This window comes from Heterodontus francisci, chromosome 10, assembly GCF_036365525.1.
Source record: "Heterodontus francisci isolate sHetFra1 chromosome 10, sHetFra1.hap1, whole genome shotgun sequence".
Lineage (NCBI taxonomy): Eukaryota > Metazoa > Chordata > Chondrichthyes > Heterodontiformes > Heterodontidae > Heterodontus > Heterodontus francisci.
This window is the reverse complement of record NC_090380.1, coordinates 63504990-63531417: the sequence shown is the minus strand read 5'-3', so window position 1 is coordinate 63531417 and position 26428 is coordinate 63504990. Positions and strand designations below refer to the sequence as shown.

Sequence of the window (26428 nt, the reverse complement as noted above, 5' to 3'; positions counted from 1 at the left end):
GTCTGAATACTAACCTCCCGACTGCTGGAGATCGCTGCCTTAAAAGGGGCGGGTCTTCAGAATCGTGGAGAAGCTGGGACTTGCGGGAAACTAGCAATCCTATTGGCATCGGCGAAATGTTCAAAACTTTAGTTTTTGTTTCGAGAAAGGTGTTTTTTTTTTAAATTTGATCAAATATTGAACCGTTTCATGCGAATAGAATAATTGACACAAGCATACCAGTTACAAATCACACAAAATTGCCTGAACTAAAATCAAAGATTATCCTTTTCCCCAGAATCTAGTTTCCGTAAAGATTTTAAATTACACTGATCATTTACATTGTTGTAATAATCTCAAATTGTATCTGTAAATCAGCTTCAATTTCTAGTAATCATTCACTGGTTAGCAATTTAAATACTGTTCTAGGATATGACCGAAGTTTTACAGGTTGCAGCGTCTAGAAGGGAGCAGTGCACAGCGATGCGTCGGCTTTCAAAATTACCAATAATCAGTTCTTCAATAGAAAACACTTTGATGCGAAACTCGCGACCATTTTTGTCTTCAAAGTGCAATCATCACAGCCTTCAGTTTAACTGGCAAAGTTTTTCTTTCTGCTTTCTGGACACGACGCACTATTGCAATTCATATTTAAAAATTCATAGAGGTACAATGAAAAAGAATGGAAGGGCGAAGGGCTTGGTCGGAGCTGAGTTTTAATGAGTGTCTAAAATAAGGCAATGGAGGTGGAGAGGCTGAGGAGTTTGGGGATTGAATTCCAGAATGTTATGAGCACTGGACTTTGTAAAAGGATTGTAGCTTAAAAATGGTGATTTTTAAAAGGTCAATTTGGAGTCCAGAAGGTCAGGTGACCTCCCCTCCACTCCGCAAAAGGTTATATAAGGACACAGAATGTCTTCTGAAAACCAGAGACTACAGCATTAACACCTAAAGAACAATGAGTTTCGCCCACCCAGACCTTTTGGTCAGGAGTTATTGAGAAATTGCAAATGAACCAGGCAGGTGTTAACATCTGGGAACACAGTGGTGCAGTGGTTAACACCGCAGCCTCACAGCTCCAGGGACCCGGGTTCGATTCTGGGTATTGCCTGTGTGGAGTTTGCAAGTTCTCCCTGTGTCTGCGTGGGTTTCCACCGGGTGCTCCGGTTTCCTCCCACAGCCAAAGACTTGCAGGTTGATAGGTAAATTGGCCGTTGTAAATTGCCCCTAGTGTAGGTAGGTGGTAGGGAATATGGGTTACTGTAGGGTTAGTATAAATGGGTGGTTGTTGGTTGGCACAGACTCGGTGGGCCGAAGGGCCTGTTTCAGTGCTGTCATAGAGCACTGAAACAGGCCCTTCGGCCCACCGAGTCTGTGCCGACCATCAACCACCCTTTTATACTAATCCTACATTAATCCCATATTCCCTACCACATCTCCACCTTCCCTCAATTCTCCTACCTACACCAGTGGCAATTTACAATGGACAACTTACCTATCAACCCGCAAGTCTTTGGCTGTAGGAGGAAACCGGAGCACCTGGCGAAAACCCACACAGTCACAGGGAGAACTTTGCAAACTCCGCACAGGCATTACCCAGAACTGAACCCGGGTCGCTGGAGCTGTGAGGCGGTGGTGCTAACCACTGAGACACCGTGCCGCCCAAAAAATCTGGACATAGTGTCCAGTTTGCTGTCGTCACTGCCGGATCGTCCAGCTGCATCAATGATGCAGTTGAAATTACCGCCTAGAATGACCGGCCTGGACGTCGTCAGCAGCAGTGAGAGCTGCTGGAAGATGGTCAGCCACTCGCTGCAATGAACCGGGGCGTACACGTTGATCAACCGGAGCGGAGTATTGTTGTACATTACATCTGCTACGAGGAGGTGACCGCCCACCCCCTCCTTAACTTCGGAGATGGTGAAGTTACCTCCCCGCAGCAGAATACCCAGGCCGGAGGAACGGGAATCATTACCCCCTGACCAGATCGACGGCCTGTAGGACCACCATCGGAACCATTGCTTGTAGGTGCTGAGGCGTGGTATTCCACACGCCTGCAGAAACAGTAGCTCGGCTTTGACCTTGGCGAGGTAGTCCAAAGTTGAAACACATCACATAGTGGATTTAATGCTACGCACGTTAATTGCTTCCCACACCTAGTCCCAGTCCTTCGGTATGTTCCTGAAAGGAACACTTTAGTGTGAAGGATTTTCCTCCCCCCTTATATTCAGTGTATGTGAAGGATTTTCCTCCCCCTAATATTCAGTGTGTGTGAAGGATTTTCCTTTTCATTTAAAATTTAAATTTTTTTTCATTTTAGTCATTTTCCCCTGAAGTAAGTGAATGCACAGTAGTTGGGAGCAGAAAGTTGTAAAAAGGACATTGATAGAATAAGTGAGTGGGCAAACTGTGGCAGATAGAACTTAATGTGGGGAAATGTGAGGTCATCCACCTAAGAAAGATAGATCAAAGTATTTTTCAAATGTTGGGAAGCTAAGAATTGTGGAGGAGCAGAGCGATTTAGGGGTCCAAGTACCGAAATCACAAAAAGCTAGTACAAAAAAAATTTAAAAGGTTAGTGGAATGTTATCTCAAGAGGACGAGAATACAAAGGGGTGGAAGTTATGTTACTGTTATATGAAGCTCATGTTAGACCCCATTTAGATCAATGAGTTCAGTTCGGAGAACCACACCTCAGAAAGGATATATTGGTCTTGTGGCAACACAGCGCAGATTCACCGGAACCATACTGGGGTTAAAAGAGTTAATTTATAAGGCCATGTTGTATAAACAAGACTTGTATTCCCTTAAGTATAGAAGAGTAAGGGGTGATCTAATCGAAGTGTTTAAGATGATTAAAGCATTTAATAGGGTAGACAGAGGAAAACTATTTCTTCTGGTGGCAGAGTCCAGACCAAGGGGCATAACCATGAAATTAGAGCTAGGTTGTTCAGGGGTGATGTCAATAAGCACTCCTTCACACAAAGAGTAGTGAAAATCTGGAACTCTCTCCCAATAGCTGTTGAGGTTAGATCAATTTAAAAATTTCAAAACTGAGATTGATAGATTTTTGTTAGGCAAGGGTATTTACAGAATGAAGACACAAAGATGGAATTAATATACAAATCAGCTATAATCTAATTGAATGGTGGCTCAATATCGAGGCGCTGAATGGCCTACTCCTGTTCCTATTTATATCTTGGGGTACAAAGTCAATGTTGGGTTCAAAAATATAACTTGCCAAGGGAAGGGATGAAAGGAACATGGAAAGATCACTAGACCCATTCCTTTTCACATAGATGTTCCAGTAACCAATCCAAAAGTAGCATTGGCAGTAGTTGAAATCAAACAATTGCCCTGTTCAATTAATGACAAAGGCAGTAAGAAAATGATAGCTTATCAGAGGGGGAGGTCATCAAAATAAATTAAAAATAAGCAACATCATATTTATCATCTCAATAAATGTTTTGGAGCCAGGGGTCACAAGCACAGTGGCTAAATTTGCAGATGATACAAAACTAATGAAAGTGGTAGACCACAAAGCTGAACAGGACTGGTTATAGGAGGATTTGAATATACTTGGGAATTGAGCAGACAAATGACAGATGAAATTCAACGTAGAGAAATGCTAAGTACTTCACATAGGGACAAAAATTCAGGAAGTGATTACTTAAATGGAAAAATCATAAAAATATGGAAAATGGAAGAGGCCTGGTGGTCCTGATTGACAATTGAATCTATCACACTAATGCTTTGTGGCGATAAGGCAAATCAAATATTATGATTCATTAAAAGGTCAATTTTGTGCTTCAATAGTGAGCTGAACCTGCCACTTTATAAATTACTGGCGTGGCCGTACTTGGAACGTTGTGTTCTGTTTTGATTGCCACAGTACAAATATGATGTTGCAACAATTAAGAGGATGCTGAAAAGAGCAACCAGAATGACTGAGACGATGGAAGGACTGGAATATGAGGGCCAATTACATAGGCTGGGCATGTTCTCAATGGAGAAGAGAGGTGGCGTCATTGTTTTTAAAATTCTAAAGGAAATAGGTAATGTAGATCATGACCAGCTGTTCCAACTTGCCCAGAACAGTGGATCTAGGGACACAGCCTGTGTTTGAAAACTAATCTGCAGAAACATTATTTCAGTGAGCAAGTGGTGAATCTATGCAACAGGCTACCTAGGGAAGCAGGAAATACTGATTCATTCAAATGAAAATTAGATAGAAATCTATCAGAAAATAGTATTTTAGGATACAATGTATGAGTGATCTTAGACATGAAATATGACAAGTGTAGTACATTTGAGAGAAACAAGTGACTTGGAACCTATGGCTTGCAAAGTTTTCACCAGCGGCAGGTCTTCTTTGTCAGATGTCTGAGTCTGTTGTAGACTAATTGAGATTGATTTTGACTTTGTGTACAAAGGATTATCGTGAATTAGCAGTCCAATTTTATTTCTATTGAAGTCAATGGGCTATTGATTCACTTTCATCCTTTTTAACACTATTGAACAGTCAATCGACATCACTGATACAGACTGGCTGCCATGACCAGTCATCAACTCCATTCAAACATGTGACTAGCAGGATGGTAGAAAGTGAACAAAAAGGACTTGATTTTTTTTTTCGTCTAGAAAGTCCCATGTGACTGTCCCTCATCTGGAATAAAAGGTTATGTTACTGCATTGCATCCATCAATATAATTTAAAATTTTAACTATGTACCAACTGTAGATTTTTTTAAAGTGCTATGAGAGGAGATGATGGTACAATGCAATGATATTACAGCTTCCTATATCATAGACTGGAACAATGCAACTTCACATGTGTGATTCCTAAATGGCAACTTCCTCATTTTTCCCATGTCAACATTGAAGTGTGAGCATTGTACTTTTCAAACGAAGAAGGAAAAAAATAGCTGCAGAGAGGTATACTGATGCGTTTTTTTTCTGCAAAATTTGTGAAAGAAAGCCTGCAGCATATTGTCTGCAGCTGAGCTTTCTGAAGAGAATGAGAATTTGCAAATAAATGTCGCAGTCAAGTGGTTAATAGGTGCTTCCATGATTGTGGTTGGCCTTGGAAATATAGGCAGCAGTTTCCTGTTGGAGGACAGTATATTAATTTCTGGTAAATTTGGATGTAATGAAAAACATTTTTGGAGTGTTTTAGGGTTTTGCTCAAAGTAATTATATTTGTCGCCCTCTGGTGGTTTTGGTGGAAATTATAGTTGCGTAACATTCATCATCTGCTCAGTGGACATCACAGTGGATGTGGTGTGTGAAAGCAACACAACTTTAACATGATGGTGATGTAAGATACCCGATTCATATAATCGTAGGATTAGGATTTGGTTTAATCTCATGACTAATTTCGCTTTCTTCTCACTATGCACGACTAGAACCTCCTAAAGGTCTTCAACTTTTCTTTCCAATTTGTAGAGGGACAAGAGGGAAAGCGGGTAATATCGTTTATTTCTCTGTATGACTATTGCTTAAGACATCAAGTGTGTCAAGGCTCGATCAAACTCGATAAAGAATATGTGAAACCAAGAAATTGGAGTCAAGTTCAAGAACCATACAGTAGGGATGAGTTTCTGCATCAAACTTATACCTACTTGCAATTGTTTTCAAATTTTTTCAGATCTCAGCAGCTTGGATTATCCATGATGGCTCAGTGAGTTCATTCAGTGAGATGTTGAGCTGTATGGGAAGGAAGCTCTGGGGGTTAGTCCTGATTACTAATGGAGATGTGCTACATCTGTCCTCAGCATCTCTAGGTCAGGGAGGGTAAAATCAGCCAGGATTCCAGGTCCCGATTGTAATCTAGCTATACATGTTGGAAATGTGAATGTGTAGAGTGCAGGTAAGGGTCACCCTGTCAAGGTTCGCAAATGAGTAGAGGCCATTTGGGTGAGGGACCAGGGAGTGATCAGTGCCCCTGGAACTGTACTTCAGAAGGAGCTCATGGCTTTAGAAGAGAGGAAATTAATGGAGAAACATTTAAAAAACTTCCAACTATTAACAGCAGGATCAATGTAACCTGGTGGTAGTGCCGTTGTCTTTCAGTCAGAAGGTTGTGCAACAAGTTCCAATCATAGCCATGAATACATAATTTAGGCTCTCACTTCATTGCAGTACTGAGGGAGTGCTACATTATTGGTGATACCATCTTTTAGACAATGTATTAAACTGAGACTTCATCTGCTTGTTCAAGTGGATACAAAAGATCAAATTGCATTATTTAAAGAAAAGCAAAGAAGTTATCCTGATGTCCTGGCACCGCTGCCTCCCCCCCACCACACCAGCCCCCAGTCAATGCCACCAAAATAAATTAACTGATTTTTTTATCCTTTCGCTGATTGTGGGAATTTGCTGTGTTTGCCTACCGAACAGCAGTAAAGTTCATTAGGGCGTCCTGAGGATGTGAAAGGTACTACATCAATGCAGATCATTTTCTTTTCCTCCTTCTTTCCTGAAGCCTGCTGAAAAGTGATTGGCTGTTGAGAAGCCTGATTCACCATAGTACTTTGTCTCTTCCTCTTACAAAAGAGGTTCCAATCCTTACGTTCAGTTCTAGGGCTGCTGGTAATACTCTATTGCTTCATGCAATTAATCAATTCTTAATGTGTTAGGCATATCAGGATCCTATTCATCGGAACAACACAGTGGAGCCTAATTCTGTCCTTATTTGAAGTTTACCTAAGCTGAGTTCCAGCATGGGTCACTGAATAGCAACCAGAAGCAGGAACCTTACTATTTTCCCCTTCTGACTTGTGGAAGCTGACGGCGATAACATCCCTACTAGCACCTTAAATCAGATCAAATAATTGTACAGCCCAGGGTAGACAGATGGACAGAAACTTTTCTGCTGATGTGAGAGTCCAGGAGAAGGAGACATAACCCGAAAATCAGGGCCAGGCCATTCAGGAGAGAAGTAGGCAAACATTTCTTCTCGCAAAGGGTGGCAGAAATGCGGAACTCTCCCCATAAAATTCAATAGATGCTCACTCAATTAATAATTTTAAATCTGAGATCGATAGATTTTTGTTTAGCAAGGGTATAAAAGGATATAAAGCCAAGTCAGATGAATGGAATTCCTTTCAAAATTCTAAAAACATCAATCAAATTATCCCTTTACCTTCTATATTTCAAGGAATATATGCTTAATTTATGTAATCTCTTTTCATAATCTAACCCTCCGGAGCCTGAGTATCATTCAGAAGAATCTACGCTGCTCTTCTTTCAAGGCCACGATATCCTTTCTAAGGTGCGGTGTCAAAACTATGCACAGTACTCGAGATTTGGTCTAACCTGTGCTTTCATAGCTGTAGTAAAACTTCCTTCCCTTTATATTCTAGCCCTCTGACACTCCATTAGCCTTTTTGATTTTTTTTTTACACCTGACTACTACATTTCAATGATCAGTGTACATGCACTGTTGGTAGCTTTCCCCCATTTAAATAATACATGGATCTATTCTTTTTTGATCCCAAATGGATGATCTCAGACCTACCTGCATTGAAATCCGTCTTCCCACTCGCTTAATCTACCAACGTCATTTTGGAATTTAATGCTCCTATCTACACTAACTACTATACCATCAATCTTTGTGTCATCGGCAAACTTGTTATATGGCTCTCTATTGTGTTATCTAATTCATGAATAAATATAGTGAATAGTTGAGGGCCCAGCACAGATCCTTGTGGGACACCACTATAATAGCAGCAACAACTTCTATTTATATGGCTCCTTTAATGCAGTAAAACATCCCAAGATGCTTCAAAGGAGCATTAGCAAACAAAATTTGACACTGAGCCAGATAAGGAGTATTAGGGCAGATGACCAAAAACTTGGTCAAAATGATAGGGTTTTAAAGGAGAAAAGAGAGGCCGAGGAGCAGAGGTTAAGGGAGGAAATTCTAGAGCTCAGGGCCTTGGCAGCTGAAGGCATGGCACCAATGGTGGAGCGATTAAACTCAGGGATGCTCAAAAGGCCAGAATTGGAGCAGCAAAGGTATCTAGGAGAGGAGTAGGGCTGGGGGAGATTACAGAGATAGGGAGGGGCTGGGCCATGGAGGGATTTGAAAACAAGGTTGAGAATTTTAAAATTGAGATGTTGCTTAAACAGGAGCCAATGTAGGTCAGTATGCACAGGGGTGATGAATGAACGGGACTTGGTGCAGCAGAGTTAGGACACGAGCAGCAGAGTTTTGGATGACCTCAAGTTTATAGAGGGTGGAAAGTGGGGGGCTGGCCAGGAATGTCTTGGAAGGGTCAAGTTTAGAGGTAACAAAAGCATGAATGAAAATTTCAGCAGCGAATCAGCTGAGGCAGAATTGGAGTCGCGAGATGTTATGGAAGTGGAAATAGGCGGTCTTAGCGATGACGCAGATATAGGAACTCATCTCAGGGTCAGATATGACACTAAGGTTACGAACAGTCTGGTTCAGTCTGAGTTGCTACGGAGAGGGACTGAATTTGCAGTTAGGGAACAGAATTTATGGCAAGGATTGAAGACAATGGCTTTGGTCTTCCTAATACTATAATTATTATAAAAATATTTGAGTAAAAGCTGTCCATATTTAGTGATGAATCACATATTTTGCACAAATGTTTGTTGTGAACATTTAATCAGATTGAAATACTCCCATAAATGTGGCATGCAGTGGTGCCATCTGCCGATCTAGCTTCCTTTCGGAATAGTCTTTGCACACACGCACATAGGAGGACCAAGAAATTGATAAAGAGAAAACAGAATATGAAAGTAAACTAGCAAGAAACATAAAAATGGACTGTAAAAGCTTCTATAGGTACGTAAAAAGGAAAAGGTTAACAAAGACAAATGTGAGCCTATTGCAGGCAAAGACAGGGGAATTTATAATGGAGAATGGGAAATGGCAGAGAAACTAAACAAATACTTTATGCCTATCTTTATGGAAGAAGATACAAACAAAACCTTCCAGAAATACTAGAGAATCAAGGGACTGGCAAGAATGAGGAACTGAAAGAAATTGGTATTCGTAAAAAAATAATACTGGAGAAATTAATGGGACTGAAAGTTGATAAATCCCCTGGACCTGATGATCTACATCCCAGAGTGTTGAAAGAGGTGGCTGTAGAGATAGTGGATGAGTGGTGGTCATCTTCCAAAATTCTATAGATTCTAGAATGGTTCCTGCAGGTAGGAAGGTAGCAAATGTAATTCCACTATTTAAGAAAGGAGGGAGAGAGAAAATGAAGAACTTCAGACCTGTTTGCCTGACATCAGTATTAGGGAAAATGCTAAAATCTATTATAAAGGGTGCGAAAACTGGGTACTTAGAAAATCGTGGTAGGATTGGGCAGATTCAAAATGGATTTATGAAAGGGAAATCATATTTAACAAACCTGTTGGAGTTTTTTGAGGATGTAACTAGCAGAATAGATAAGGGGGAACCAATGGATGTGGTGTATTTGGATTTTCAGATGGCTTTTGATAAGGTCCTACACAGGAGGTTAGTGAACAAAATTAGAGCACATGGGATTGGGGGTAATATACTGGTAAGGATTGAGAATTAGTTAACAGACAGAAAACAAACAGCAGGAATAAATGGGTCATTCTCAGGTTAGCAGGCTGGTACCGCAAGGATCAGTGCTTGGGCCCCAGCTATTCACAATCTATATAAATGATTTGGATGTGGGGACCCAATGTAATATTTTCAGGTTTGCTGATGACACAAAACTAGGTGGGAAAGTGAATTGTGAGGAGGATGCAAGAAGGCTTCAAAAGGATTTAGACAGGCTAAGTGAGTGGGCAAGAACATGGTAGATGAAATATAATGTGGAAAAATGTGATGTTATCCACTTTGGTAGGAAAAAACAGAAATGCAGAGTATTTCTTAAATGGTAAGAGATTGGGAAGTGTTGATGTTCAAAGGGACCTAGATGTCTTTGTTCATAAGTCACTGAAAGTTAACATGCAGGTGCAGCAAGCAATTAGGAAGACAAATAGTATATTGGCCTTTATTGCAAAAGCATTGAGTACACGAGTAAATAAGTCTTGCTGCAATTGTATAGAGCCTTGGTTAGACCACACCTAGAGTATTGTGTACAGTTTTGGTCACCTTACCTAGGGAAGGATATACTTGCCATAGAGCGAGTGCAATGAAGGTTCACCAGACTGATTCCTGGGATGGCAGGCTTGTCCTATGAGGAGATTGGGCCTTTATTCTTTTGAGTTTAGAAGAATGAGAGCCGATCTCATTGAAGCATACAAATTCTTATGGGGCTCAACAGGGTAGATAAAGGAAGGATGTTTCCCCTGGATGGGGGATCTAGAACAGGGGACACAGTCTCAGAATAAGAGGTAGACCATTTAGGACTGAGATGAAGAGGAATTTCCTCACTTAGATGGTGGTGAATTTTTGGAATTTTCTACCTGAGGGCTATGGAGACTCAGTCATTGAGTATGTTCAAGACAGAGATCAATAGATTTCTAGATATTAAAGATATCAAGGGACACGGGATAGTGCAGGAAAATGGCGTTGAGGTAGAAGATCAGTCATGGTCTAGTTGAATGGCAGAGCAGGCATGAGGGGCCGAATGGCCTACTCCTGCTCCTATTTCCTGTGTTGCCTATGTTGTATATGTTCACCTTAGTATACTGGAGTGGGGAGACACAGAGCACCTCCCACCCATCTCTTTGTTTATCCTCCTTTTCTGCTTCTGAACACATCAGATAGAATATTTCCAACTGGAAAACCTACTGATGCCAGTAGTGGTCCTGAGTGGAAAAAATGAGAACAATTGGTACATAGGCTTATGAGAACCATATTGTCAGCAGAAGGAAAAAAGAAAATCATTGAGAAATTATTAAAATATACCTACCTTAACATTTCTGTGTCTTTTAAATGAACATCTCTGTATTCACCACAGTTTCGAAACCCTGGATACTACATTCACATGGATTAATGGATATTGGAAAATGGTATACAGGTGATCTTTGGCCATAGTTTAATATTTTAATGAAGCTACTGCCTGTGGAACACGTTTGAGGGGCAGAATGGCCTTCCTCTGTTCCTAGTTTCAGATGGGTGCTTCCTGTGCTATGTTTTTTGAAGGCACAATGTGTAAGGATTTCTTTCAAAGGAACTTGATAAGTCCCTGAATGAAGGGGACATTTTCAACTCTGGAGAGTAAGTTGCTAGTTAGCTGGTATTATGAGGAGCTCTGGGCTACCACAGTCTCCTGGAAATTATCTGAGGGAGTCAGAGATGAATTCCTTATAGTATCTGCCAGAAATGGGCATGTGATATAAAATTCATACTGCTGGATTTCTGCCCAGTTGAATAATGAGACCTCATAAATTTAAATTTACATTGCATCTGATGGGAAAATCCAGGCTAGTTTATTATTATAGCCTGTGCTACAATTTTACAAATGTATGAGTTATTAACATCTTTAGGTTTTTTACTGAACACCATAGTCAAATATGAGCTCAATATGCTATTAAAATGCCAGTAATGCAATGAATTCCCATTGAAACTAAGGAAAGAAATCCAGACAGTTTACATGGGAAAAAAAGCTAAAAAATACAAACAATCCTTAAACTTTCACCATGGTACAACATACACACAATATTGTTGTTTTGCAATCTGTAGGAAATGACACAGTTTTACATTTTTAAATACAGCCACTGAACAATAAGATGTTCGGATCATCAGGTCCAGAATACGCTCTAGAAATATGTACTATTTGAGCTGAAGGATGATACCTGGATATTCTCTGGAGGCCTGAATCTGTCAGGAAGATGAATATAAGCAAACAGTGCCACATCTAATCATTTTTGTGAGAACACAGGATATATAGCATGTAGTACAAAACTTTAGCCCAACATCATGTAATGATAAGTTCTGAGACAATTTTGATTGACCTGGGAAAATTTGTTTGAAATTCTTTGTGCAGAATGTTTTGTAAGAAATAAATATTTCTGTTTCCATTTCAATTGCATTTGTAGTTTGAAGACCAGCTTATTTTGGGTCATCAGAAAGAAAGTGGTACATAATTGCTGTGGAAATGAACTTAATTGAAATTGTGCATAAAACAGTCAGTTAATTATATGGATTAAGGCACTGTACCACGCCCAAACCATAAAGTATAATTATCAGGTTCCCCAGCAATATATACATTGTGAAAGAAATGGGCCAATTGGTATTTCCTCATTCCGCATGTTTTCGTTTGTAACAATATTTGAATATTGATTTTAACAGTGGATCAAAAGAAATATATTTTAGTTGGAGTGGAGCTATTCCTATGTTGAAGTCAATTTCAGTAGTTACATGTGAACATCTAAAAGGCTGGGGTTGGATTATTAGGCCCATAACCACACTGGTGCAACCAAGTACACAATTGACTCAACCTCTAAACGTGCAATCACCAGGTAGAGGCAAAAAACAGGGAAAGCAATTCAGTCAATTCAGAAAAAAACTCTGACTCCCCAAAACAATACACAGAAGACTGTGGACCCCAGAGCAGCAGGAGAAATTTCAATGTTGAGTTTTTCCTCAAAACAGAAACTGACCATCAGAAAAAGCCCAGCTGGTGCATCAAGCCTGCCCCACACACTATGATGCTTGCAGCACTATGACCAGACACCCCAAGCAGCAATGTAAACTCCCGGGAGAGGCAAAAAACTGAGACCCCGCCCAGGGACAATAAGAGGAAAAAAAGTGTGGAAAATTCTTTTCTGACCCCCTCAGGTGATCAAAACCAATCCAAGCGATCACATGGACCAAGTGTTACCTATAAAGACAATTAACTTCTGTATGATGTGATCTCTTCTCCAGTCCAACTCCCTCGAGGCACGCAGAGCACCACCACACACCACAATGGCAATATGTTCCAGAGGCTTGGTGTTCTCTGGAAAAAGAACCACCTCATATCCAGTCTATGCCTACTCTTGCATAGGTTAAACTCATGGCCCTTGGCCCTCCCCAGTTTGTTAAACTGGAATAATCTCTCAAAAGGTGTGTCACCCAGCCCTTTAGGTATTTCACAGAGTTCTATCGAAATCTACACCTCTAAACTAAATAGGCCAAAGTCCTTGAGCCTATCTAGGTAGCCGAGAATTTTTAAGCTGGAAATCCATTTAATCGTCTCCTCTGGATCCTTACCAAGGACATACCATCACGCAGCATACGAGGGAGACTAAATATGGGTGTGTCTTACCAGTGACAAAATAGCACTTAGCTTCAGCTACTTCACAATACAAGATTATCTCCAGGATTTTTTGATTTATTTCAGAGGGTGTTGTGGGCGGTCCTCCCGGCCGCCAGGGGCAGCGATGAGCGATCCTCCCGGCCGCCAGGGACAACAGTGAATGGTCCTCCCGGCCGCCAGGGACAACAGTGAGCGGTCCTCCCGGCCGTCAGAGGGTGTGGTGGGCGGTCGTACCAGTCCTTGCGTCAGCTGTCTGTCCTGTGGATCCACGTCAGGTGCAAGTGAGAGCTGAGAAGCGGTGGGTTGGGGAAGTGAACAGTGCGGAGGATGGAGGAGTACCAGGCCAGTGAGGAGGTGAGAGAGAGTGATGTGTGAGTGGGACAAGGTGTGCGGAGTTCGGCTCGGACTGTTAGCCGGCTGGTGACACCTTAGTGCGGCTGGTGTGCTCCGAGCTCCGCCTGAAGCCTAGAGCGGACGCAGCAGGGCGGCGGCTGAGAGACGATCATCACCATCGGGAGAGACTCAGCCGCTCCTCAGTTTCCCCCATGTTTCAGTCATCTTCATGACATCCCCACCCTCAAACACCCTTCTCCCGCCATAACGTCCCCCACGCCCCCCCCCCCCAACCCGTTTCCCCGCCCCGCCCCGTCCCGGTCTCTCTTCCCACCCCCCGGTCCCCCCTCTTCCCCCCGCGCCCCCACCGTCCCGGTCCCCCTCTCTTCCCCCACCCCCCCCCCCACAACCGTCCCGGTCCCCCTCCACCACCCGGTCCCCCCTCTCCTCTCCTCTCCGCCCCCCCTCTCCTCTCCCCCCTCTCCTGTCTTCCCCCCCGCCCCTCCCTCTCTCCCCCTCCCTCTCTCCCCCTCCCTCTCTCCCCCTCCCCCGGTCCCCCTGTTCTTTCTTCTCCGCCCCCCCCATCCCATCCCATCCCCCCCTCCCCTCCCAGAGCATCCCTTCCTCCTCTTACTTCCCATACATGCATCCTGTATTTCTGAAGCACACTAATTGCATCATATGTAATCTTTTTTCGGTAATTTGGGTTGTTAGCAATGTCTAACTTGTCTGCTGCCATATGTATTGCTAAATTGTGTTGTTTGTTTGCAGGTTGCCTTCAACGCAGATGAAACCAGCAATATTGTCAAAGAGGTATGTATGGGAAGGTTGTATTTACATGTGTCTGCATTAAAATAGGAAATAGTGAAGAGGAGGCGTTTGGGACCAGGAAACTGGAAATTGTCAAAATGACATAGGGCGTCTGAAGAGTCACAGATGTAGGTGGGAAGAGACTGGACCAGCGGAGAAAAGATAGAGTCAAGATAGGAAGAAATGAGTTTAGTGGGGCAGGAGCAGGCTGACACAATGGGTCTGCCAGGACAGTCCTGTTTGTGGATTTTGGGAAGGAGGTAGAAGCGGACTGTCCGTGGTTGCGGGACTGTGAGGTGGGAAGATCCCCAGAGGAGATGAGGTCAGTGACAGTCCTTTGGACAGTGGTTTGATGTTCGGTGGTGGGGTCATGGTCCAGAGGGAGGTAGGAAGAAGTGTCCGTGAGTTGGCGTTGAGCTTCTGCAAGGTAGAGGTCGGTACGCCATACAACAACAGCACCACCCTTGTCTGTAGGTTTGATGACCATGTCGGGGTTAGACCTGAGAGAACGGAGTGCCTCAAGTTCAGAGGGGGACAGGTTAGAGTGAGTGAGGGGGGGGCAGAGAAATTCAGATGACCAATGTCTCGCCGACAGTTTTCAATGAAGAGATCAAGAGCGGGTAAGAGGCCAGGGGGAGGGGTCCAGGTAGAGGGAGAATGCTGGAGGCAGGTGAATGGGTCCGCTGGTTGGGGGGAGCACTCCTGGTCAAAGAAGTGAGCCGAGGCAGAGGCGACGGAAGATGAGCTCAACGTCATGTCGAGCACGAAATTCATTGAGGTAGGGACGTAAGGGGATAAAACTGAGACCTTTGCTGAGTACTGAACGTTCAGCATCAGAGAGGGGGAGGTCCGAGGGTATAGTGATTACACGGCAAGGGGTCAGATCAGAAGGGGTGGGGTCAGAGGGGAGTGAAGTGGAAGGAGGATCTGGAGGAGCTTTCGTCCCCATCAGCTGCTGGAGCTTGCGTTCCTTGACATCTGAAAGGAAGAAAAAAAGTTTTTTGTTCATGCGTCGGATGAGACGAACGATGAAATGAAACTGCGGAGTAGAACAGCTTTGAGATAAGGTGAGGCGGTGCTGCTGGAGAGAGAGGTCCAGTGTGTGCATGTGGCGGCGCATAGTACTGAGCGTGGATCTCAGGATGCGGCGAGAGTAACAGTCCGAGGAACGTTGTATTTCTCGGTGATACCTGTAGTCCTGGGTGGATTCAAAACATGATGGGTGAAACTGCAGTTGGAATCCACGTCGGAGCCGGAGACAGTCACTGAGGAAGGAGTTGTGGCTCTGAAAACGAGTTTTGGTAGACACTTTATCAAACACCAAGAGGGAAATAGAAAGCAATGAAGGTGAACAAGGTAAAAGAGACAAATCCCGTCGGAGAGAAGAGCAGAACTTCTTCAAGGTAGGTATTCCTGGAAGAGAAGTGGCAGTGAATTAAACACTAAAATAAAAACAAAATACTGCGGATGCTGGAAATCTGAAATAAAAACAAGAAATGCTGGAACCCCTCTGGCAGCACCTGTGGAAAGAGAAGCAGAGTTAACGTTTCAGGTCAGTGACCCTTCTTCGGAACTAGCAAATATGAGACTGATGTTTATCTACCCTGTGAAATTGAGAGCTCTTTGATTGTAAAAAAAAAAATGGTCATTTCCAGGAAAGCCTGTACTCAGATTAGCATTTTATCTTGTTGAATAACTTAGGTGTAACTAGTCCTTTAAAGGTTATTTCTCATCTCATTGTGCATCTGATGGATGAGCATTTTGGGTTCAGCACTACTGAATCCAGTGTCCACATTTAACAAACAGAGTTCCCAACCTCCGAAGAAGCAAACTTGCCTTTCGGGAACCTGAACATTCTATTGCCATTTGTACCACTACAAACTAAACCATGCCAGTACAACAAGATGAAATGGGCTTTAAGTTAGTAAAAGGCAAGTTTAGCACTTGGTCAGTAAGTTTTTCATTATTATCTGTGGAGAACATGTGGAATGGATTTCTGTGTACGTTAGTGAAGATAAAATCTCTGGAATCATTATATGGAACTGTTGGATGCATTAATAGGGGTTGGGGTGGGGGGTGTGAATTTTTTTAAAATTCATTCATGTGATGTAGGCGTTGCTGGCTAGGCCAGCATTTATTGCCCATCCCTAATTGCCTTTGAGAAGGTGGTGGTGAGCTGTCCTCTTGAGCTGCTGCAGTCCTTGGGGTGTAGGTACACCCACAGTGCTGTTAAGAAGGGAGTTCTAGGATTTTACCCCAGCAACAGTGAAGGAAAAGCGATTATCGTTCCAAGTCAGGATGGTGTGCGACTTGGAGGGGAAAATTGCAGGTGGCTGTGTTCACATGCATCTGCTGCTCTTGTCCTAATTGGTAGAGGTCGCAGGTTTGGAAGGTGCTGTCGAAGGAGTCTTGGGGAGTTGCTGCAGTGCATCTTGTATATGGTACACACTGCTGCCAGTGTGCACCGGTGGTGGATAAAATGTCACTCGTGTGCTGCTTTGTCCTGGATGGTGTTGAGCTTCTTGAGTGTTGTTGGAGCTGCACTCATCCAGGAGAGTGGAGAGTATTCCACCACACTCCTTACTTATGCCTTGGACACGGTGGACAGGCTTTGGGGAGTCAGGAGGTGAGTTACTCCCACAAAATTCCCAGCCTCTGACCTGCTGTTGTAGCTACAGTATTTTTGAGGCTAGTCCAGTTCAATTTCTTCTCAGTGGTAACCCCAGGACGTTGATAGTGGGGGATTCAGTGATGGTAATGCCATTGAACATCAAGGGGAGATGGTTAGATTCTGTCTTGTTTGAGGTGATCATTGCCTGGCCCTTGTGTGGCACGAATGTTATTGCCACTTATCAGCCCAAGCCTGACTCTTGTCCAGGTCTTGCCGCATCTGGAAACCGGCTGCATCAGTATCTGAGGAGTCGCAAATGGTGCTGAAAATTGTGCAATCATCAGCGAACATCCCCATTTCTGACTTTATGATGGAGGGGAGATCATTGATGAAGATGGTTGGGCCTAGGACACTACCCTGAGGAACTCCTGCAGTTGTTTCCTGGGACTGAGATGATTCACCTCCAACAACCGCAACCATTTTCCTTTGTGCTCAGTATGACTCCAACCAGTGGAGAATTTTCCCTTTGATTCCCATTGATTCCAGTTTTGCTAGGGCTCTTTAATCCCAAACTCAGTCTAATGCTTCCTTGATGTCAAGGGCAGTGACTCCTGGCTCACCTCTGGAGTTCAGCTCTTTTGTCCATGTTTGGACCAAGGCTGTAATGAGGTCTGGAGCTGAGTGGCCCTGACGGAACCCAAACTGAATGTCAGTAAGCAGGTTATTGCTGAGCAAGTGCTGCTTGATAGCACTGTTGACAACGCCTTCCACCACTTTTGCTGGACAAATGAGGTATGTCTTCCTGAATGACTTCCCTCGCTGTATATATTTTGTAAGACTATAAAGTTGGATTATTCTGCCATTGTTTTCCATCCTTCTTGAAATGTAATTGTCTTTATCCCAGTAGAAAATCATCCTATTGTGTTTAATTTGTTAAAAATGACTTGACATTTGCAACTGTACATAAAGCATATTGGCAGAAATCTGTTTACTTTTAGCTATAAATATGCAGTTAATTTCAGTGATTTATTTTCAGTGCATTGACAATATTATCGGAGGGATTGATTATAATCACAGCAAGATCAATCAGTGGACTGCTGCTGTAGTTGAACAATCCCTGATGCATTTGGTCAAAATTGGAAAACCATTTAAATATATTGGTGAGTATTCTGTGAGAATGAAAAAGACTACGTCATGGAGGCATACATTGTTATTAAGCTGGTAAGATGTTGACTTTATCCTCTACTTCAAGATGATTTAATACAGATAGAGAGAGTACAGAATAAAGATGCCTGAGTACTGACTCTTTAACCCTGGAGAGATGCGCACCATAATTTTCTTTCTTGCCAATGTTCCTAGTTTGACTTTCACAATTTTTTTTAATGTATGTTTGGGGCAGAAAGCAACTATAGGAACAATTTGCAGTGTGAGCCTTAAATAACATATTCTTTAACACACAAGTAGATGTTATTCGGGCTGCTTATATTGTGTTGGTGTGAAATCAGTGTTAATTTATCTTTGTGCTTTAGAAATATGTTTAATTTTTAGAAAAGTGGAATTTCCAGCTGATATAAATAAAAGGAAGGCTGATGTATTTGTCTGACATTGAAGCTGCTTAATATAGTTTTTTTTTAAAAGGATTGCTTCAAAAAAATTTCATAAAATTGAGAGCTTTTCCTCGTCTCTAATGGTTCAAATAAACTACAGTTTTATTTTTCAGTCCTCTAATGCATGTAAAATATAGAAAGATGATTTTGTGAATTACTTTTTTGGAGTTTCACTTTGATGTGAGACCTGGGCATTGAGTTCAGTGCTTAGCTTTGTCTGGACTACAAATAATGGCTTAGGTTTTCTGATCCTTATGCTGACCGTCACGCATTCATTGGTCACTGTCTGCATTGCAATTGGAAATGTCTTATAAGTGTAAACCACTCTTCCAACAGTTACTTGTACATCATTGTATGTTTTCATATGTTGGAGTTGCTTCGAAGGAAATGGGTACAGGAACCACCCATGTGCATCTACAAGGCACAAGTCAGGAGTGTGTGATGGAATATTCTCTACTTGGCTGAGTGCAGCTCAAACAACACTCAAGAAGCTTGATACCATTCAGGAAAAAGCAGTCCGCTTGTTCAGCACCCCAACCATCACTCTCTCCACCACCAACGCACAGTGGCAGCAGTGTGCACCATATACAAAATGCACTGCAGCAACTTGCCAAGCCTCCTTCGACAGCAGCTTCCAAACCCGCGAGCTCTACCACCTAGAAAGACAAGGGCAGCAGATGCATGAGAATACCACCATCTGAAATTTCTCCTCCAAGCCACACACCATCCTGACTTGGACCTATATTGCCATTCCTTCACTGTCATTGGGTCAACAACCTGGAACTCCCTTTTCAACAGCTCTGTGGTGTACCTAAACCAAATGGACTACAGTGGTTCAAGAAGGTGGCTCACCATCACCTTCTCAGGAAACTAGGGATGAGCAACAAATGCTGGCCTTGCCAGCGATGCTCACATTCCATGAAAGAATAATAAAAAAAAACAACAGTTCCTACAATGGTCCTCTCACACTGAGTAACTGTGGGAGGATTCAGAAATACAGTTACTAATTTAAAAAATAAATTAAAAATCTTGATTATAGGAATACCTTGACATTGAGGAAAGCTTAGAAAGATAATGTTTGAGGCTTCCCTGAAATATTCCTTTAATAGAATGTTGTTGAATATAAGACATACTTTCTATGCCCCTGTTGCCAGAGATTAATTTCAAATGCTTATACAATAACAATTTGATCACTAATTTTTTTAAGTGCATCTGAGCAAAATTGGATACAGTAGTGTCGTGATTAAGTTACTGACTAATAATCCGGAGACTGTTAGTTGAAATCCCCACATGGCAGTTTGAAAACTTGAATTCAGTTTAACAAAACTGGAAATAAAAAGCTGGTATCAGTTAAAGTGACCATGAAGCTATTGGATTATCATAGCAACATAGGAGCAGGCCATTCAGCCCATTGAGCCTGCTCTGCCGTTCAATACAATCATGGCTGATCCTCCACTTCAATGCCTTTTTTCCACACTATCCCCATATCCCTTTGTCATTGGTATTTAGAAATCTGTCAATCTCAGCTTTAAACATGCTGAATGACTAAGCTCCCGCAGCCCTCTGAGGTAGAGAATGCCAAAGATTCACAACCCTCTGTCAAGAAATTTCTCCTCATCTTGGTCCTAAGTGGCTTCCCCCTTATTTTGAAGTTGTCCCCTGGTTCTAGACTCCCCAACCAGGGGAAACATCTTAGCTGCAACTACCCTGATTATCCCTTTAAGTATTTTGTAGGTTTCAATGAGATCACCTCTCATTCTTCGAAACTAGAGAATACAGGCCCAGTTTTCCCAATCTCTCTTCATAGGACAGTCTTGCCATCCTGGGAACAAGTCTGGTGAACCTTCGTTGCACTCCCTCAATGGCAATAATCTCCTTCCTAAGGTAAGGGGAGCAAAACTGCACACAGTACTCCAGGTGCAGTCTAACTAAGGCTCTATACAATCGAAGCAAGATTTTACTACTCATGTACTCAAATCATCTTGTGATAAAGGCCAACATACCATTAGCCTTCCTAATTGCTTGCTGCACCTGCATGTTAGCTTTCAGTGACTTATTGACGAGGACACCCAGGCTCCATGGTATATCTACACTTTCTAATCTCTTACCATTTAAGAAATACTCTACACATCTGTTCCTCCTACCAAAGTGGATAACCTCACATTTTTCCACATTATATTCCATCTGACATGTTCTTGCCCACTCACTAAGTCTGTCCAAATCCCCTTGAAGCCCCTTTGCATCTTCCTCACAACACACATTCCCATTAAAACATGTTAGCATTAAAACCTAACTCTTTCACTCATGTCCTTTAGGGAAGGAAACCTGCTGTCCTTGCCCAGTTTGACCTGTGTGTGATTCCAGTCTTACACCAACAAGGTTGACTCCTAACTACCTGATGGTGACCTAGCAAGCCACTTAGTTGTACCAAACCAATACCAGTGGTTCAGGAAGCAAGTCCACAACCACCACATCAGGGCAATCAGGGATGGGAAATAAATACTGATCTTGTTAGCATGCCTACATCTGGCAAGTGAACGAAGAAAAAATGTTTTCAAAAAAACTGCCTTATAAGAAAAAAACTTAAGCAAATGTTCTCAACTTTGCATGTTTCTCACTCTACAAAATGTTCCTTGCAGCAGAATTATGCCACTGAAATTACAATGTATTGATAATTCTAGTGACCTGTGCAGTAATGCAGAAAAGTGGAGCTGGTCTCCACACAGCGAGTTCATGTTACTGGGACAGCAGCACTGATGGTAAGTCTTTCTGTCTTAACATTTTAATGTCTGTCACAAAAATGCCTAAAGCTAGAGATGCAAGGAAACTTGGTGCCTTAATCAGAGTTAACACATGCATTTCATAGAAATGTTTATCATTTCCATCAGGTAATGGATCACTTCTAATTTGAATATTAAGTTATAATATTGTGCAAGACTAATAGTCAAAGACATTTAATTGAGGTCACTTGATGGAAACTGGTGGTTGTCAGACCAACCTAGTGGCATTTTACCCAGATGTGAAACTCAGTTCTTCTGTTTTTTTGCAGAGGTGAAAATATACTAAAGTTTTGCTGTGACTGAACAACAATCATCATATTTAAGCAGATATATGCGATTTATCAGTCACATTAACCAGTAGATCAGCTCATTGGATGTGTTAAGGGAACTCTGTTCCAAGCAGATTATGTCTAAGAAATGAACAACCTGCTTAACCTTATCCTTATTTGGCAACTGTATTTCGAAAGCATGAGATTAGTATGTATCTTTTCCATGCATCAGTTCAAAAAATGAAGTGGTATAATTGGCTTGTATTGCTTAATGGAAAATAAAGACTTAAGGTTTCACATTAGAGACAATCTGTGGCACAATAAGTTGTAATATCTTGTAAATCTGCAAAAATCTGTATAGATTAATACATTCTTTTTGTTTTGCAGGAAGCTGTACTGTGAGATGGGAAAATAGGACCATGTATTGTGTCGTCAGTGTGTTTGCTGTCAGCATTATGCTGTGATGTACAGGAATTCTTGTGTGCATAATCAATCCTAAGCACCAACTCTTAAAATGTGGACTCTTTATTTGTGATTTAGGACTAGCATACATTGTTTGTGGATAAGGCATAATAACATACATTTGAGCATGAGTTACAAAGCTGTAATCTATTTCTTAAAAGGTAATATTTTGATTAATTCATGCTGTTCCTAATATCACCAGGACTGGCTTCTGCTTCCTCTTGCACTGCATCCAAACTGTGGAGATCAGTATCCATGGTGAAGATTTTATAAACAAAAACATCACCAATTTTCATCATTTTTTTGCATTCCGAAGATTGGATTGAATAGTAGAATTAAATTAGTGTATTCTAATAGAGAACTGACCAGGTCAGTTTAAATAACTTCGCTTGTTTAATCAACTGACTATATCCCTGCTATTATATATGTATGTTTTACTGAATCAGACAATCTATTTCCTACATTATATTAAAACCACAGTGAAATGGGATAGTAATGCAGAATTCACATTTCCTTATTTTATCCAGGATTTAGAAGCTTATTTTCCAAATCATGTATTACTGGCTTGAAAGAAAGTTTCCAGCAAAAGAACTTGATTTGATAAAATCCATTTCTTTTTTGAAGTTGGAGAGATTATTATACTTATAAATTACTGATATTTAGTTTGATGCTTGGCAATACAATATTTGCAGTGAAATAGAATCAAAGTTCTGAATGTTTTGAGCATGTTGACAATATGAAACTTGGTGGCTAGAATTCATTAGGTATCTAAAAATATGCTGTTGTTGTTAAATGCAGTGATTGAATCATATCTAAATGCAGATTGAATTACCTGTATATGAATTGGTCTGTAACAACTGCTGCTTGGTGTGAAAGTTGCACCTTTGATGCTTTAACTACTTTCTTATAGTAATTGGCTAACTTGGCTTTTGAGAGCACTGCACTGAAGTGTTGACTTGAAAGCAGCATATTATTTCTGAATTAAGTCAGAAAAGCTTCACAGTACCCTGTATATAAAAACATTTCTTAAAGCTATTTGGAGTTGTGCTGCTTTATGTAATCCATGATGACGTATGTTCAAGGAAACCATTTCCGGGCTGATACATTATGAAATAGATTCAGGGTTTTCACTTAAGAAAGATGAAAGATAACATAATCAAAACATAGCTTTTAAGTTTAGTAATTTCCTGCACTAAGTGGTAAATTACATTGTCCTTTAACACAGAGAGATGAAGCCTTTTTAAAGGAAGCTATTGTATTCAAACTATAATTCTGTTAAAATTGAATACGGAAATTCTTTTACTTTTTTAAAAAATCTGAAGGGGGTTGTCTTTACTCAACATCTGCAAGAGTGGTATTTGATAAAATTATATTAAATATAGTAAAAGAGGAGAAGCAAAAATTTGTATTTTGTTGCAACCAATTTTGTAAATATATGAATTGTTTGAAAGGAGATGTGTATATTTAAGAAATTATGCTCAAAAGATTAACCCAGACACTATTGTATTTTAGTGCTGTTTTCACTTTGATGCTTGTCGACAGAACTTTGGTGAGGAATTCTGTCAGGGAAAACGGACTAAATGAGGCTGATGGTCAGTTATTGTACTTATGTTTATTTGGATTTGTTAAAACTGATCGAAGTTTATTAGCTGCACACAGTCACATACAAATACAGAAAAGGTAGTTTTCACAGTAGCCTAATAGAAAGAAAGGGAAGACTTGCATTTATATAGCTGGCTTCAGGATGTCCCAAAGCCCTTTACAGCCAATTAAGTACTTTTTGAAATGTAGGAAATGCAGCAGTCAACTTGCTCACAGCAGGTCCCACAAGCAGCAGTTTGATAATGACCAGCTAATCTCTCTTTGTTTAGTGACGTTGACTGAGGATAAATATTGGCCTGGACACTGGGGACAACTCATCTGCTCTTCAAAATAATGCCATGGGATCTTTTATGATTATCTTAGAGGAAGATAGGGCCTCGCTTTAATGTCTCATCCAAAAGATAGCAACTGAAACAGTGTAACAGTCCCTCAGTACTGAAGTGTCAGCCTAGATTTTTGTGCTCAAGTCTCTAGAATGGGACTTGAACCCACAAACTACTGACTCAGAAATGAGAATGCTACCAACTGAGCCATAGCTAACTAGGATTTACTCTGTGTGGTTATTTTTGATTGGAGCTCAACCACTGTTGTAGGCTAAAAGCTAGAAATTATTTTAAACCAGTTACTTAATTAAAATAGCAGAAATAGGAATTGTGAAAAAACAGTAATTATGGTCCTTAAACCTGATAAGTAAAGTGATCCATTGTGGAATTAATAAAATTGCCCATCTTTACTTTTGCCACTTTTATTATTTCCATGATTCCATAAACTCTTGCTTCTTAGTTGCACAGTCTTATTTATTTGGGGACTCTTTTAACCCACCAGAAGCCTTTAGAACCTCTTGCCCTCAATCAGTGGTAGAAACCTGTGGTCAGTAGCAGAGCCTGGCACTCTTCTGCACTTAGAATGTGAATATGAAAGCCTTAAGTAACACAATGATGAAATGCTTTTAGGACAATAATAAAGTGTAAAGGAAGTTCAAGTATATTATGTTGTAATTAAGTACTGACTTTTCTCATGAAGCATAGCAAGGTCTAGAAAATTGCTTTTAAATGCTATTCAGTAATATATTCTTGATTATCCATAGATACTCATACCTGTGGTTACCTCTGAACCACACTGATATCAGTTGATTTTTTTCTTGTACACAGTTTTCTGATTAAACCATAAAGTACTGTATAAACTTAAGATTTGTATCCATGTATTCTCATTTATTTAGTTTTGTGTACATGAGATAATTGAACATGTGTTCCTCTTTCAGCTGCACAAATTAGCTCAAACTTCAGCGCTCATTGATAGTTTTAGTTTTTAGTTTTAGAGATACAGCACTGAAACAGGCCCTTCAGCCCACCGAGTCTGTGCCGACCATCAACCACCCATTTATACTAATCCTACACTAATCCCATATTCCTACCACATCCCCACCTGTCCCTATATTTCCCTACCACCTACCTATACTAGGGGCAATTTATAATGGCCAATTTACCTACCAACCTGCAAGTCTTTGGCATGTGGGAGGAAACCGGAGCACCCGGAGGAAACCCACGCAGACACAGGGAGAACTTGCAAACTCCACACGGGCAGTACCCAGAATTGAACCCGGGTTGCTGGAGCTGTGAGGCTGCGGTGCTAACCACTGCGCCACTGTGCCGCCCGATCTGTAGCTGTAGTTTGGCAAGTTGTGTGCTTTTAATGCACTCAGATGTTTACCTTAACTCATGGGAATCCCTAAACCCTGTTTCAAAAATTTAGTGTACACTTAATACAGGTTATTTTATTCATTCCTCGTGCTCCATGTAATCAAATTCCACTGATATCCTTTCCTTTAGAGCAATAGGATACTAATGTGGGCTTCAAAGATTTTTGGCTTTACCCCCTTCACATGGTGTACCTTGATGCCCTTTGCTGTACCAAGTTTTAGACAAAGTAAGAACTTGTACTCTTCCATGAGTATGACCACTAGTCTGAGTAGTAATCTTTTTTGTTAGCAGTCCAATTTAAGTTCACACTACAAAACCAATTTTAATTTGTCAATGAAGAGGATCTTTGTTCTGAACTACAATTACAGACAATTGGTTTGCCTGATTTTCATATTTTACTTAGATGTTTATTTTCCCAAATACTGGCAGTGTGGCCAGATTGACTTTTCAGTAATTTTTGGCACATTTCCTCATATACTTTTGATGACATAAGTTACCATATTGTCATCAAGGTGTAACAAAAGAAATACTGGAGATCGTGGAGTGTACTTGCAATAATGTGCTAATTCCCATGGGGTAGTGGGGGTGGGGGGGGGGGGGGGGGGAAAGAGGATGGCACCTACTGTTCAGTTAACAATATAAAAGCAAATACCATACATAAGTGCTGTGCCATTGAAAAGCATGATACAGCTGCCCAATGTCACAAAACAATGCTGTATTTCTCAAAGTATAACAAGTCAATGATGACCAACCTGAAGCCCATCTTTGATGTCAAGCAGTGATCATTTTTGCATTACAGTGGTGTGAGGTGGAAGATGGTTAGGGAAAGGCTTTCAACTGTAAGTTGTAGTTTGAATGTGTCTTGTGCTGAAGTGGGGGACATGCAGAGATGTAAGGAAAGTTTTTCTGTCATAAGCAAGTGGTGCGTGTGAAACTGGTTAATAGGCAACATTCTGTGTCTGTAATCTTGCATCATCAAACTGGTACATAGAACTGTTGGGTAGTCTGCATTACCAGCTTCCTTACACTATAGTAACTTTCTCTATGTGTGCCTGGGTCCTACAGGTTCTGTTC

General features: G+C 41.3%; 1 protein-coding gene across 1 annotated transcript; it reads left to right on the top strand.

Moving 5' to 3' along the window:
- Positions 1 to 13401: 13401 nt before the first annotated feature.
- On the top strand, positions 13402 to 24842 carry dynlt3 (dynein light chain Tctex-type 3). Its single transcript, XM_068040624.1, has 5 exons — positions 13402 to 13534; positions 14285 to 14326; positions 17971 to 18094; positions 21223 to 21300; positions 21978 to 24842. Exons 1-5 carry the CDS (start codon positions 13508 to 13510, stop codon positions 22052 to 22054), a joined length of 348 nt encoding a protein of 115 aa, XP_067896725.1. The 5' UTR covers positions 13402 to 13507; the 3' UTR covers positions 22055 to 24842.
- The last annotated feature ends 1586 nt before the right edge of the window (positions 24843 to 26428 follow it).

What these genes read in the sequence shown, in the direction of transcription:
- dynlt3 (XM_068040624.1), top strand. Translation starts at nt 13,508, where the DNA reads ATGGAGGAGTACCAGGCCAGTGAGGAG. An exon ending in AGTACCAGGCCAGTGAGGAG is followed by an intron (nt 13,535 to 14,284) that starts GTGAGAGAGAGT and finishes GTTTGTTTGCAG; the next exon opens with GTTGCCTTCAACGCAGATGA. An exon ending in CTGGGACAGCAGCACTGATG is followed by an intron (nt 21,301 to 21,977) that starts GTAAGTCTTTCT and finishes TTTGTTTTGCAG; the next exon opens with GAAGCTGTACTGTGAGATGG.